This window comes from Lynx rufus, unplaced genomic scaffold (assembly GCF_022079265.1).
Source record: "Lynx rufus isolate CCGP_SWC_20201006 ecotype Redwood Valley unplaced genomic scaffold, mLynRuf1.p SCAF_27, whole genome shotgun sequence".
Classification (NCBI taxonomy): domain Eukaryota; kingdom Metazoa; phylum Chordata; class Mammalia; order Carnivora; family Felidae; genus Lynx; species Lynx rufus.
This window is the reverse complement of record NW_025814842.1, coordinates 7,488,551-7,501,948: the sequence shown is the minus strand read 5'-3', so window position 1 is coordinate 7,501,948 and position 13,398 is coordinate 7,488,551. Positions and strand designations below refer to the sequence as shown.

General features: G+C 55.8%; 2 protein-coding genes across 4 annotated transcripts; both read right to left on the bottom strand.

Annotated features, from left to right (window-relative positions):
- Window positions 1-2,636: 2,636 nt before the first annotated feature.
- MOSPD3 (motile sperm domain containing 3) lies at window positions 2,637-6,533 on the bottom strand. 3 transcript variants are annotated; one of them, XM_047089483.1, is made up of 6 exons: window positions 5,151-6,533; window positions 4,409-4,673; window positions 4,097-4,172; window positions 3,638-3,867; window positions 2,895-3,059; window positions 2,637-2,795 (listed from the first exon to the last, which is right to left on the bottom strand). In XM_047089483.1, the coding sequence occupies exons 2-6, from the start codon at window positions 4,608-4,610 to the stop codon at window positions 2,764-2,766; spliced, it is 705 nt and encodes a 234-aa protein (XP_046945439.1). In that variant the 5' UTR covers window positions 4,611-4,673; window positions 5,151-6,533; the 3' UTR covers window positions 2,637-2,763. The 3 variants fall into 3 exon arrangements, with proteins under 3 accessions (XP_046945439.1, XP_046945441.1, XP_046945440.1); XM_047089485.1 differs by having other exon boundaries at window positions 5,167-6,533; XM_047089484.1 differs by lacking the exon at window positions 5,151-6,533 and adding an exon at window positions 4,904-4,959.
- Window positions 6,534-7,637: 1,104 nt separating this feature from the next.
- Window positions 7,638-12,723, bottom strand: PCOLCE (procollagen C-endopeptidase enhancer). Its single transcript, XM_047089601.1, has 9 exons — window positions 12,512-12,723; window positions 11,583-11,691; window positions 10,885-11,143; window positions 9,864-9,988; window positions 9,177-9,313; window positions 8,639-8,886; window positions 8,311-8,388; window positions 8,008-8,178; window positions 7,638-7,876 (listed from the first exon to the last, which is right to left on the bottom strand). The coding sequence occupies exons 1-9, from the start codon at window positions 12,604-12,606 to the stop codon at window positions 7,710-7,712; spliced, it is 1,389 nt and encodes a 462-aa protein (XP_046945557.1). The 5' UTR covers window positions 12,607-12,723; the 3' UTR covers window positions 7,638-7,709.
- Window positions 12,724-13,398: the final 675 nt, after the last annotated feature.

The window sequence follows — 13,398 nt, the reverse complement described above, 5'->3', positions numbered from 1 at the left end:
GGGTGGAGAGCTGGCTCTGTAGCTTCTCCAGAGACCAGGGATGGATACATTATTTTCAGGGCCTCTTGTTCAAAAGGTATGAACAAACCTTTTTCTTTCCTACAGTCTTTCAACCTGTATGGTGGATTTTAATTTGCTATTTAATGTCCGGATCTTCAGACGGAAATACCCTGGGGCAGATCCCCATAGGCACTGGGGCTCTGCTCCACACCTTGGTACGGATGGCGCACGTGCCAGACCCTGACCATGACCTGGAACTTCCCTGTGCCTGTGGCCAGGCCCCTGCTGGGAAAGGAGGGTACCAGTTGTCTCTGGGTGGGGGCAGGGAGCTGGCAGGTAAGAACACGACCAGGGGCGGCAGGACCCCCACACATTCTCCATTGTCCCATCAGACTGTCCTTCCAAAAACATAAATTCAGACGAGATAGGGCGCGTTCAAGGTGGCATGGCTGTAGACCCAAAACATAAATTCAAAGGTAAAACAAATTAAGAATTTCAAGGTGGTGACCACAGAGCATTAGCCCCCAAACATGGGGCCTCCTGAGAATAGGCCCTGGGAGACTGCAGGGGTCACACACACACACCTGTTAGACTGACCCACCCTGGGACCTCTCCACGTGGGTCCCCTTTGGTCAGTCTTTGTCCAACAAGGTAGAAGCTGCAGGAGGGCAGGGAAGTGTAAATGCTGCCTGCACCACTTTACCCTTAATCACATCTCCGGTGGCGGCAGCCCTTGCCCTCACTCAAGGGCAGCTGCATAAATACTAGGGCCTGTGTCTGGGCTACTCGGTCCTCTCTTGATGTGGACAGGTCCTACCCTGCACCTCAGGACACTGGGGAGTGAAGGCCTCTTAGTGTACAGCTTGCGATGCCCCAGGCTCTGGGTTCCAGGATGAAACTTCCCCCCTCTTACGCCCCCTGAGCCTGACTTGGTGGGTTCTCAGGAGCCTGGACCAGGGTCAGATGCTCCTTGACTATTTGCTTCTCTGACATAATGTCCGGAACAAATTTCCCAAAGTGGTTTCTCAGCCCTTCACCTTGTCCAGAATAGCAATCTGGAAAAGAGATGTTCATGTGCTAATCCCTGAAACCTGTGAATGTTACCTTGCCCAACAAAAAGGACTTTTTGGATGTGGTTGGGTTGAGGATCTTGAGATGGGGAGTATTTTGAGCTGAAATGTGCCCCCCCACAAATTCATATGTTGAAGCCCTAACCCCTAATATCTCAGTCTGTATTTGGAGACACGGCCTTTAAAGATGTGATTAAGTTCAAATGAAGCCATTAGGGTGGACCTAATCTAAGCCAATCAGTGTCCTTGTAAGAAAATTGAACACGGAGAGACATCAGGCATGTGCACACACAGAGGAAAGGCTATGTAAAGACATGGTGAGAAGGGGGCAATCTGTGAGCCAAAGAGAGGCTTCCAGAGAAATCAAACCTGTTGCCACCTTACTCTTGAACATCTAGCCTCTAGAACTGTCAGAAGATTAATTTGTGTTTAAGTGCCCCCCCGCCCCTGTCTGTGTAGCCCTAGTAAACTAATAGGGAGATTATCCTGGATTGGGGGAGTGGGGGTATGTCATCAGTAAGGTCCTTCTAGAAGGAGGCAAGAGGATTAGAGATGTGACAACAAGCAGAGAACAGACGGAGTCTGTCTTAACATTGTCTTGCTGATTTTTGCCCCAATCAACGATCTGCCAGTGTCACTGGCTGCCCCTCTTCCTTTCTTCTCCCTTGCCCTGCATCTGAGAGAGGGCTGGACACCTACCTTTCGAGGATCCTATTCTTTTCCTGTGCCTTAGTTTCTCCTGCCTGGTTGAGTTGGAAGTTACGTCAGGCAATCCCATTTTCCCCAGTCTTGGCAGGGACCTTGGTGTTTCTGACTCACAGGAGTTGAAGTCATAAAGGAAGAGACAAAAGCAGATAAAGGGTCAAAAAGGCAGAAAAGGATTCTGGGTATTGGAAGCATCTAGGAAACCCTGGCAAGAGGCTCTGATGGCTCAAGAGCATGAGACTGGATGGGGCACCTGGGTAGTTTGGTTGGTTAAGCATCCAGCTCAGGTCATGATCTCACAGTTTCATGAGATCAAGCCCCATGTTGGGCTCTGCACTGGCAGTGCAGAACCTGCTTGGGACTCTCATTCTCTCTCTCTCTCCCTCGTCTTTTTCTGCCCCTCTCCCATTCGTGCTGCCTCTGTTGCTCTCAGAATAAATAAATGAAACTTAATAAAAAAAAAAAAAGGACTGAAACTGGATGTCTACAGCAGGTGGGATTAGGCAGCATTTGTTTGTTTCTTTGTTGTTTAAGTACATTAGCCTAGGGAAAGGACCCTATTTTAGAGCTAAAGGGGACCTTTAAAAAGTCTACTTCCCCAATTCCCTCATTTTAGAAGTAGAAATAGAAGCTCAGAAAAGTTCAATGACTTGCTCAAGGTCACACAGGTTTTTCTTCTGGTGCAGCACCAGGACTAGAACCCTCACTGGGTCCCTTCACTGCCCCAAGTCCCCTGAGGATGGGAGGAGGAACTGGAGGAATGAAGTGGGAAGAAAGGGGCTTGTTTCCTACATTTCTTAGTTTAATTTCAAAAATTTATTTTATTCAATTTGGAAAATGAATACAAATCCCTGGGTAGTTGGGGAGAGAGGCTGGGCAGGAAGAAGAGGGAGTAGGAGTTGAAACAAAGCAGGGGCATCACAGTGGCTGTCTCATGTACACATCCACATCTCTGCCCCAGGAGGTGGGTAAAAGTTGAGCAGGGAGCTCAGGTCCGAAGGAACACCATGGTGAGGAGGCCTGGAGGAGGAGGACAGAAGAGCAAGACCGAATGAGCAGCCTTGGGGCTCTGTTAGCCTTCCTCATGGCCCCCACGCCCCTAGCCACTACTGTGCTCACCCAAGATGTAGGCCGCCACCAACTTCTGTCCCAGGGAGACATGCAGGATTTGGGGCAGCTGGCTGCCAAGTTCGTCCTGGAGCGGGAGCAGCAGGAAGGCCACGGAGACTATGCCCGTCAGCAAGAAGAGGAGGAAGGAGCTGGTGGCCAGTTGTGGATGGGGGTCTGGGAAACAAGCCTGGCTCATCAGAAGCTCCAGCCTCCCTCCTGCCCAGCCCACCGTCCTCCAGGATGAAAGTTGGAGATGGGAGGTGTGTCTATTTCTTATTGCCTTCCAGGGGGCATACTGCAAGTGTCGTCTCCTCCCTGGAGCCTCTGTCCCCACAGTTACAAGAAACCTTCTATCCTCTGGTCCCTCAGCATATTTTTCTCTTCACCCTGCCTTCATTACTGACTCCTGTGGACAAGATTGTCAGGCAAGGAACTCTGTCTCCCATATGCAGCCCACAACTTGGTACAGCATAGTGCTTCAGTATGGGTTTCACATTGAACTGAACTAAGCTGGCACATGATAGGAAGTACTGAAGTTAGAGCCAAGGGAGAACTTTTCCCTCTAAGTAGAGGCCAGAAACCAGGGAAAGCTACAAAAGTCTGTGTTTTGCCTAACCTAATATGAAATCTCAACTCCTAGGAATGCTTCTGCCAAAAAGCAAAAGACTGAACCAGAAGACCCCTTCCACTCCAACTGGGTGCATCTCCAGGGTAACGCTCAAGAACTCAAGAATTCCCATCCCCCAACTCACTCTCGGGGAAGTGTCTGGCCGTGGGTGGTGCTGTCCAGGAAGGAGGCCCTGGGTGGGGCGTTGGGTCAGGCTGTCCCTGAAGCTCAAGAGGGTAGGCTGGGGCCCTCAGAATCGAGGTGATGTCCTTGCGCCCCACCACTCGACCCTCAGCTCCCTCCTCAGACAGCTCAATGCGGAAGCGGTCCTGGACGTCATAGTGGCTGGGAATGGGGGCCACATGGCGAATCACACTGGTCCCAAAATAGGAGAGAGGCCCATTGTGAGGAAGTGAATGACAGGCAGTGATCCAAGTGGATCCAGGCCCACTTCCCAGGAGCTTTTCCCTTAGGGATGCTGACAGAGGTGGGGGAAAAGGTTGAAGAGACCCAGGTCTGAGCCCTAGGGCATGGGCGCGGTAATTCAGACAAAGGTAGCTGCAACCCCTGGCTCCCACGAGTCCCCTCAACCATCCCAACTCACATGTCAATGCAGGATTGAGGTTTCACGTATCCTTCTGCGTCAAACACCGTATATTTGGCAGGTGCTGTGCACAGGACTGAGGGATAAATGCACACACAGACCGACCATTGCTTCAGAGACCCTACACAAGCTTGCCCAGGGAGGGACACTAGAGTCCCTCTTGCCTTCTACCCCAGAGCACAGGACCTGATTCTTCCAGTCTGCCAAAGTTGGATATCTGACCCTGCTCATCACACTCCTCCAGCCCCACACAGTCCCCTGGTGTCCTGCCCCCAGACCCAGATCCCTAGCATGAGGTGCCCATCCATTCACCTCGGAAGCGAAGCGCAGCTCCCGTGGGGTTATAGAGGGTCAGCAGCTGCCGGGGTCCACTCCGCTGGTCCGCCCTGAATACTAGGTCCGGGGGAAAGACGAGGACCGGGACAAGTCCCGAGGGAGGAGGGGCGCCCCGGGACCCCCGCGCAGGAGCCCCCGGGCCCACCAGCTCCTGGTCCTGGGGCGCCCCACGGCGCATGCAGGCTGTGTACGGTGGGACATCCGAAGGCAGAGCCCAGGGGACAGGGCCTGGAGTCTAGAGCTGTTGAGCGAGAGAGGAGAAAGGGGTCGGAATGAGATCGGGGGACAGGGCCTGGTCTGATGCTGCCGCCGCCGCGTCGGAAACCCGCTAGATGAGGCTCCTCCAGACCAGGCCCAGTCCCCCCAAACCCTTCCCCTCTCCAGCTCGGCCCGGGTCCCTTTAGGCCCCGCCCCAGGCCCCACCTCATGGTCACGCCCACCCCATAAACCCTGCCCCTAGCTGCTCCCAACCCGGGCCTCGTCTCCTGGCCCGGCTCCCGAGCTCCAAAAGCTCCACCCGCCCCGCCGCAGGCTCCGCCCCTTCCGGGCGTCCGTGCTCTCCGGCCAGACCTCGCCTGCCGCACCGCCCCCTCTGGAGCCGCCCTTTCTCTAGCTCTCCGGAGACCTTTATATAAGTGCCTCCGGACCCTCCCTGAGCTCGGCCCGCAGCTCTTTCGTGCCTCAGCCTCCAAACAGCCGCTTGGGTTGTAAGGCTTACCCTCTGGTCACCGCACCTGCCAATCAACTTGTGGCTGAACTGAGGCTGCCATCTTCCCAAGAGACCATTTCTACACTTCCGCCGTACGGCCCCTGTCATTGGCTAGGGCGACCTCGTTTCCGCCGTAAGCATCCGCCGATTGGTGCACTTAAAGACGTGATTGGTTTGATCCCAGTGACGTAAAACTTGACGGACGACTCCGGCTCGAATGATGGAACTCAGAGGTACCGGACGGGGATCCCGGCTGATGGAGCTCGGGCTTTGTTCCTCCCTCCCCAATGAGACCTCCAAATCACTAGAATCAGCATCCCACAGGGAAGCCCTCTTTCTTTACTTTAGTCCTAGGCTCTCCTACAAGCCTCTGCAGCAATCATAGCCGTTTTCCATAGTACTGGTTGGGAGGTTGCTTCCAGTTGGACTGAGACAGGGAAACTGAAGGAACCCCAGGGAAAAAAGCCGTGTTTTTCCTTTGCTTCTTTTCTGGCTTCTATTCTTGCTAGGACCCCGCATTCCCACCCCACTCAACACATGCCTCGTAATGCAAAAACCCATGTTCTCCTTGTAAGGGACAAAGAGATATATCTTTGGAGTCTTCCAGCACAATAGGCGATATCTAAGGAATGACCCGGCAGGCCATCAAGTGCCTATTCCAGACCACTGGCACTAGATATCTCCACGCCAAGACTCCAGGCCTCAGGGAACGAGTGGCTTAAGAAGGACCCTATCCTTGTTCTGACCAGTTCCTGGATGCCTGAGAAGGCATGTGCACAGAGTACAATCGCCAGTGAAAACCCCAGACCCGAAGAAAAGATGAGACTCGTGGTCTTTTCTTTTCCAAGTCTTCCAGACACCCAGTCCTTATCTCTCTCTCTCTCTGTCTTCAATAAACTGCTTTCACCTACTGCTGGCTCCTGTTTGATTTCCTTCCTGCGGGAAGCCAAGGACCCTTTTGGCTGGTCCTGCAGGACCCCCGCTGGGTCTGCAGACCCAGCCTGCCAGCATCAGGATGTCAGCCCACGGCTCCTCTCCTGAGTTTCCCTTTCCTTCATGGAACTCAGAAATCACTCACATATGCACAAGGAAGTAGGGTTTGCCAACCCTGCCACTTGCATCATCCCACTGAATCTTGTGAACTCCTTTCACAAACCAAATGGCCTCAGCAAGGTGAAGAATCTCACCCCAGGCCACATAATTGGTTAGCAGTAGAGCAAAAACAAAGTTCATTTTATCCCAAAGCCATCCCTGAGCACCCCATCAAATGTAGAACCCCTTTATACTTTTAGGCTGTTTTTCTCATAGCATAGTTTCACTTGACACCATGCTTATTCTTATTTTTTTAAGTTTATTTATTTTTGAGAAAGAGAGCAAATGGGGTGGGGGCAGAGATAGACTCCCAAGCAGACTCTGAACCCACAAACTGTGAGATCATGACCTGAGCCAAAATCAAGAGTCAGATGCTGACTGAGCCACCGAGGTGCCCCAACACCATGTTTATTTTATTGTGTATTTCCGCTCCAGTAGAATGTGCTCTCCTCCCCACAAGAGCAGAGACTTTGTTTTGTTTTCTGGTTCATTCCACAGTGCCTGCCATTTGGAGTGAACAAATGAATAAGTGACTAGGATGAACTTTGAGCTGAGATCTGATTGAAGTTAGGAAATGAGCCATGAGAAATCAGTGGAGAGAATTCTGGATAGAGGGGATGGCAAAGGCAAAACCCCCAACCAGAAGGGTACTAGAACTGGTCACGGAGTCACCAAGACTGGAAAAGCACTTGCAAAGGAGACAATAGACAGAGATGAGATGGGGGGGGGGTGTGTGTGTGCTGGATGCAGATCACCTAGAGCCTCAGAGTCTACAGTAGGATTTTGGCTTTTATTTTGAGACTAATGGGGAACTATGGGAGGTTTTCTTTATCTCTCTTTTGATAGCTTTACTGAAATATCTTAGACATATAAAAATTGTATACATTTAAGATATACTTGATATTTGGATTTACATACACAATGTGAAAAGACCACAATCAAGCTAATTAACATGTCCATCCTCTCTACATAGTTACCACTACGTGTGTGTGTGTGTGTGTGTGTGTGTGTGTGTGTGTGTGTGTGTTTACAATATGGGAGAGATTGGGGACGCCTGGGTGGGGCCGTCGGTTAAAGCGCCGACTCTTGATGTGGCTCTGGTCATGATCTCACGGTCGTGAACTGAAACGCCGCTTCGGGCCGGGCTGTGTGCTGACAGCGCAGAGCCTGCTTGCTTGGGATTCTGGCTCTCCTCTCTGCCCCTTCCCTGCTTGTGGTCCCTTTTCTCCCTCTCAAAATAAATAACTTAAAAAATATATATGGGAGAGTTTTGAGCAAAGGGGTGACAAGGTCTTACATTCTTGAAAGATTGTTCTGTTACAGTAAACCTCTGTCGCGTTTAACAAATGAATGATTTCTCCTAGATGGGCCCCCAAACCATAGAAATGGAGATGTGACCCCTTCCTCAGTCAAGAAACATTTATTTGGATAAGAAAGGAGTCCCTAGGGCTAGGGGCTGGGAAGCTGGCCTGGGTTTCAGGCCTGGGACCCAGCAGCCCGGACAGGTTGGGAGGGGCACTTCCTCTTGCTGAGGTTGGTGAGGATCTGGTCCTGGTTGGACCGGTAGAGAACTACGAAGCTCTCTGGAGGAAGGGTAGGACCTCTGTTCTCTTCCACCTGGCCCATCATCAGATAACTGACTCCTGGGGGAGGGGAGGGAGGGATTGAGAGTGTGTTATTGAGACCTTGTAGATATACCTCCTCATCAGAGTCCTTCAGATTCTATCATTTTCATGAGGCAAAGTCCTCCTCCCCATTCACCCACATCTGTTACCTTTCTTCATGGGGGGGCACTGCTTGCAGGGCACATAAAACTTCAGGGGAGTGTCAGTGAGTGGAGAAGGCAGGTCCAGGCCACCGGTTTTGTAAGCACCAATGAGACTGACAGTGACAGTGAGGCCCTCCCCTGGGCCCCGAACCATGGACTTCACTGTTGCGGTCACCACTGTGGGAGAGTGGGGGTGAGCGGTGAGGAGAGAGGAGGCCAGCTCAGGACTGGAACCAGGAGGAGGGATTTGAGGGCCGGAGGGAGGTGAGAGTTGCTGGAGGAGCAAAGCTGGGAGATGGGGCTTCTTACCCAGGTTGCTGGTACAGAAGTTGCTCTGCAAGGTACCTGTCCGGCGGCACTGCTTTGGGCAGGGGACACTGGGCACATCTAGGAGGGAGGGGGACGCGGTTTGTGGACGGCGACCTACGCAGCGGGTAGGAAGTGCCACTTTCCCCATAACGGCCTTATTGATTAGGACCCATTCCGAGCTCTTTCCAGCTTTGGGCCCCAGCACCCAGTACCAGTTCAGAGGAGGCACCAGTGAGTGACGTATGAGTGAATGAATGAGTTCAGAAAGGAGACCTTTGAAACGGCTGCCTTCAGTCTGCGTCCCCTTCCTCCCCCTTCCCAGACTCACCGGGGCCCCCCGGAGTTGCCTGGGCCTCAGACGAGGCTTTTGGTTTCTCCTCAGATGGGAGTCCGGGCTTGGGGCCCGGGCTGAGGATCGGGGTACCCGACCGGGCATCCTCCCCGGCGCTCTGGGCCTGCTCTTCTTTGGCGGCACCCCGCGGCAGGGTCTTGTAGGAGGCGGAGAAGCCATCGGCCGTGACACTGAGGTCAGAGACGAACTGGACGAGGAGCTCGTTTCCTTCCGAGGAGATGGGACTGCGGGTGGCGGGGCAGCGGGGGATGCGTCAGGCGGGCCTTGTGACCTCTACCCGGGGTTGACTGTACCAGCTTCCTTGCTTCGCAGGACCTACTCGCCTCTGGATCCGCGGACCCGTTTTGCCTGGCTTCCTACTAGCTCCGCCCACCAGTGTGGGGGCTCCGGGTTCAGATCCCGCCTCTTCAGCTAAGCCTGGCCCCTCCCAACCTCCGCGAGGTTCCCACCACTGTTTCCTCTGGGGAATTGGAGACTCCCCGGCCCACTGTCCACCCAGGTCCCGCCCCCTCACCCTGGGGCGGTGTCGCCGCAGAACTTCCCCAGCCTCTTGGCGTCGTCGCTCACGGCTCCGTTGAACACACTGACCGAGTCGTAGCGGCAGTAGGTGTCGGGCTCCAGGTCAAACTTCCCGAAGGTCAGCGAAATCACCTGGCGGCAGGACCCAGGGCAGCTTGAGGGCGCGGAAGCCCTGCACCTCTCTCCTCCTCCACTCCGCGTCGCCTCCGGAAGCCCAGAAGCTCGCCACAGCTTCCTCTTTCCACTCCCGCGTCCCCTGGAGATCTCCCCTCCCCCCGCTAAAGCATTCACCACCACTCGGAGGATCACACACTCAGGGGAACCTTTCAGTGGCGTCTGTTGCCGTCGTCGGCAAGGTCTAGTCCTGGCTCATTCTCAAGGAACAGACCCAGCATCCACCTCCACCGCCTCCACACACACACACACACACACACACACACACACACACACACACACACAACACCGTTTATATATCAGCATCGTGTACCTCACTCTCGTAAGACCGTCACAGGTGTAATTTTACATTTTTTTTTGAGTGCAAGCAGTTCTGGGTCTGGTTTTGCTCCCCACCAGCGCGAGCTCACTGGTCGGGACATAGCAGATGGTCAATTAATCTCTGCTGGCTGCATGCTGGAGGACGCCGCCTGGGTCCCCGAGGGCAGCCGGGGCTGGGGATCGGTACCTGGTCCGGGGGAGCGATGATGTGCCAGGAACAGCTGATGCCCGGGGGATAATCAGACTCGGGCCAGTTGGGCGTGGTCAGGGTTCCCTGGGCCTTCTCCAGCCGCCCCCCGCAAAATTGGTGCTCTGGGGAGGGGAGAAAGGAGTGGGGGTGGGAGGCGGTGGAGACCCTCGGTCAGCTCGAGGAGAGCTCTAGGCTGGAAGCCGGTGCTGGAAGCTCGGACGTCTGGGTCTCAGCGGGAGGGGATGAGAAGAGGGGTAGGAAAGAGGGGGTTGGTTAGCAGAGAGGGGGCTTGGAGGACCAGCGCTCAGGGGAGTCTTGGAGCCGGGCGCCCAGTCAGGCGGTGGAAGGGGGAGGAGGACTTGGCTGGACACGCTCCCTTCTCGCCCCTCCCCCTGACCCGCGGCCACCTCGCTCCTCTTCCCCTGGGAGATCCCATCTCCCCCGCCCGGCGGAAAAGTCCCCTTTGCAGGCTGGGGAGTCCTCACTCTGTGAGGGCGCCCTCAAATTGGGGCACAGCCCCAGAGGCCTCTTTGGCGAGGCCCCTGCCTTAAACATTTTAGGGGAGGCTTCTGCCGCCAGGAGGGGGTGATGGGACCGCAATCGGGAGCCCTGGGCTGGGTGTAGGGGGCTCCGGGTCGGGGGAACCTAGTCCCCCAGCCCGGGGGTGCCCCCTCGCGCCCGTCTGAGGGAGCCCGATTGCGGACGGGGGCGGGCAGTTACTCACCGTCCCAGTAACCCCAGGCCGCCCATTCCACCCGCGGGTCGGTGACCCATTTCCGCCTCGCGCCTGGGGGGGGGCCTGGAAGAGGGGATGGGTGGGTGCGGGAGGGGCGAGAGAAGATGGGGAGGAGGGACTGAAGGGGCAGTTAGTGAGGAAAAAGGGTAAGGGAGGTAATGGGGGCCCTAGGCTCTCGGGCGCAGGGTTTGTCTGGGGGGGGGGTTGGTTAAGGCTGGGGGTGGGGCCTGCGCCGGGGGCGGAGCCAGGAGAGGGGGAAGGCGAAGGTGAGGGAAGTCTCACCAGTGCCCGAGGTGGCCCGCCCGCTGTACCAGAGCAGGAAGCCTCGTCCTCCTGTGCCCTCGTCCGCAGTCATCCTCAGGGTCACCTGGTTGCCGGGGGCGACTAAGGGCGCTGGCCGGAAGGTCCCACAGAAACGTCCAAGCCGCTGGCCGGAGGTTCCAGACCCGGCAAAGACTTCCAGAGCATCGTAACGGCAGGCAGGGTGCAGCTCGAAGTCGAAGACTCGGAAGGAAAGGGACACAGTCTGGCCCTCAGGGACCTGACGACGAGGACAGGGGAGAGGACCTGCAAAGTCAGGCCACACACAACCCAGGCAAAGGATACTTCCCTTTCCCCAAGCGTTTCATACGGACACTGGGCCTGAACAGGAAGGGACGCCATCAGGGAGCAGAGCAGAGGGCCTGGGCTCTGCAGGAGCTCATTGCCCAGGGGACAAGCCCTGGGGTCTGTGGAGAGATTCAAGGACCAGAAATAAAACTGGGAGTAGAAGAGCAGGCCTGGAGTTAAGGTGTGAGGACACTTTGCCACATGTTACTGTGGGCACTGCTGCCATCAGTGAAGAGGGGAGGGGGCCTGGACTTCCCTGGGCGCAGTGGTGCAGGGAGGAGGGCGGCAGGGGCTGGGTGGACCCGGGTTCTCTTAGCAGTCAGGCCTCAGAGACTTCAACAAGGGGGTAGCGAAGAGAGGGTCTTTCTCACCGTTATTGTCCAGATGCATTCCTTATTAGGGGGGTAGAGGTTGGGGAAACCCTCACTTGCCACGTAACCAGACTCCCCAGTCACATCCCCTCCACACAGGAACACAGGTCTGGAGAACAGAAGAGGGGGCAGCCATGAGTGGAGGAGAGCTTGGGAAGGATAGGGTAATGAGGGTGAGGGGCCAGAGAGGGAAGCCAGGGGGATGAGGGAGAAAGGGGGTCTGGGGCAGCTTCAGCCAGCCAGGCTGGGATTGAGAGGATCAGGAACATGTGGCTGTCTCTGCAACACCCCCCAATCCCCACCCCCACCCCAACAGGAATTCCCGGAATCCTCCTCGGGCTGTTCCTCACTCTCCCCCCTCGCGCCCTGCCTGGCAGTCGGGGACAGGAGCCGCCTAACTACTTCCAGATGTGGACACAGCCACGAGGCCATGGGGGGGGAGGGGGCGGGGAGATGAGAAGCAGCAGTGATGGCCCTCATATTGAACCTGGAGACCAGGGTCCCCCAGCTCCCAACCTTTGCCCTGCTCCTGTTCCTGCTAACTACTTGAGTATCTGATTCCCAAGTCTCCCACTCGCTTCCCCCACCATCTCTAATTCCCTCCTGGAATCCAGATGTCCAGATACCAGGCAAGTTGAAGGTCTTGGAGCTCTCAGGTTCCATGGTGGGGGGCAAGGGTCTGGGAGGATGGGGAAACTTAGAGGGCAGGGGACAAAGGGTGGAGGAATGGTGGCTAGTGGTGCCCCGCTGGAGACAGTGGTCTTGGAGCAGGGAGGGAGAACTTGGGGCCTGGGGGAGGGTGGGGGCTGCGGGAAATCTGGGGGGGTGGTGTGTTAGTGAAAGGATCCACAGGATCCACAGGCAAAACCCCCAAGAATCAGGGCTTTTGAAGCTCACTCAAGCTATCTGGAAGGTGCCAAGAGACCTACCTGGTGTAGTTGGGGGTCTGGCCCTGGGCGAAAGGCAGCAGGGCCCAGGCAGTGAGGAGGGGCCCCAAGAGGGAGGCAGTGGCAGCAGGCAGCATGGCCGGGGGGAGAGGCGCTGGGGTCCTCGAGACCGAGGCAGCAGCTGAGTTTAGCAGCGGCAGCAGCAGCAGCAGGGATAATCAGTGCCAGATGAGGCAGCCTCGGGTGTGTGGGCGTGGGGACTGGCCAGCGGGGCGGGCGGTGGGGAAGGCGGGACAGGGAGAGTGCAGTTGGGACAGTGGTGAGTCCAGGGGCCTCTCTAGGTCTAGGACACATAAATATTGACCTAAGTAGGGGGTGGAGCAACGAAGGGCAGAGGGAGCATCAACCCTCAGCTGTAATGCAGGCATCAAGTAATGTCATCTGGAAGCCTGCTGTGTCCAGTACCCAAGCATCCTGTGAACACAGCCTCTGGTCCTTCCTCATGATCCTCCCCATGCCTGCCTCCTCAGCACCCGTAGAAAGTCCTTCCCTAGACCCCCAACAACTAGTCACTCACCCCCTTCCTGACCACCCCCCTGCTCCAGCTGATTTTCCGCTTCAAATTTCTACTGTCTTCTTTGCATCCCTGGACCAGACTAGGCCAAGGAGAAAATTCTTTCTGCCCGCCCATTTTCCCTCCCAAATATTTGGAGATCCGGGAGTGGGTTAGATGTGGATAAAGGGAGCATCCCTCTTAGTGAGGAGGAGGATGGAGGAGAAAGTGAGGGAAGGAAGGTTACACAGAGGAGGGGAGGAGGGGGCTGACTTCACAGGGACCGAGGTCAGAAGCAGGTGGCCCCCTCGGGATGGGAGTAAGTCTGACAGACAGAGGATCCATAAGGGGACCGAGTAGCATATGTTGACTGCAT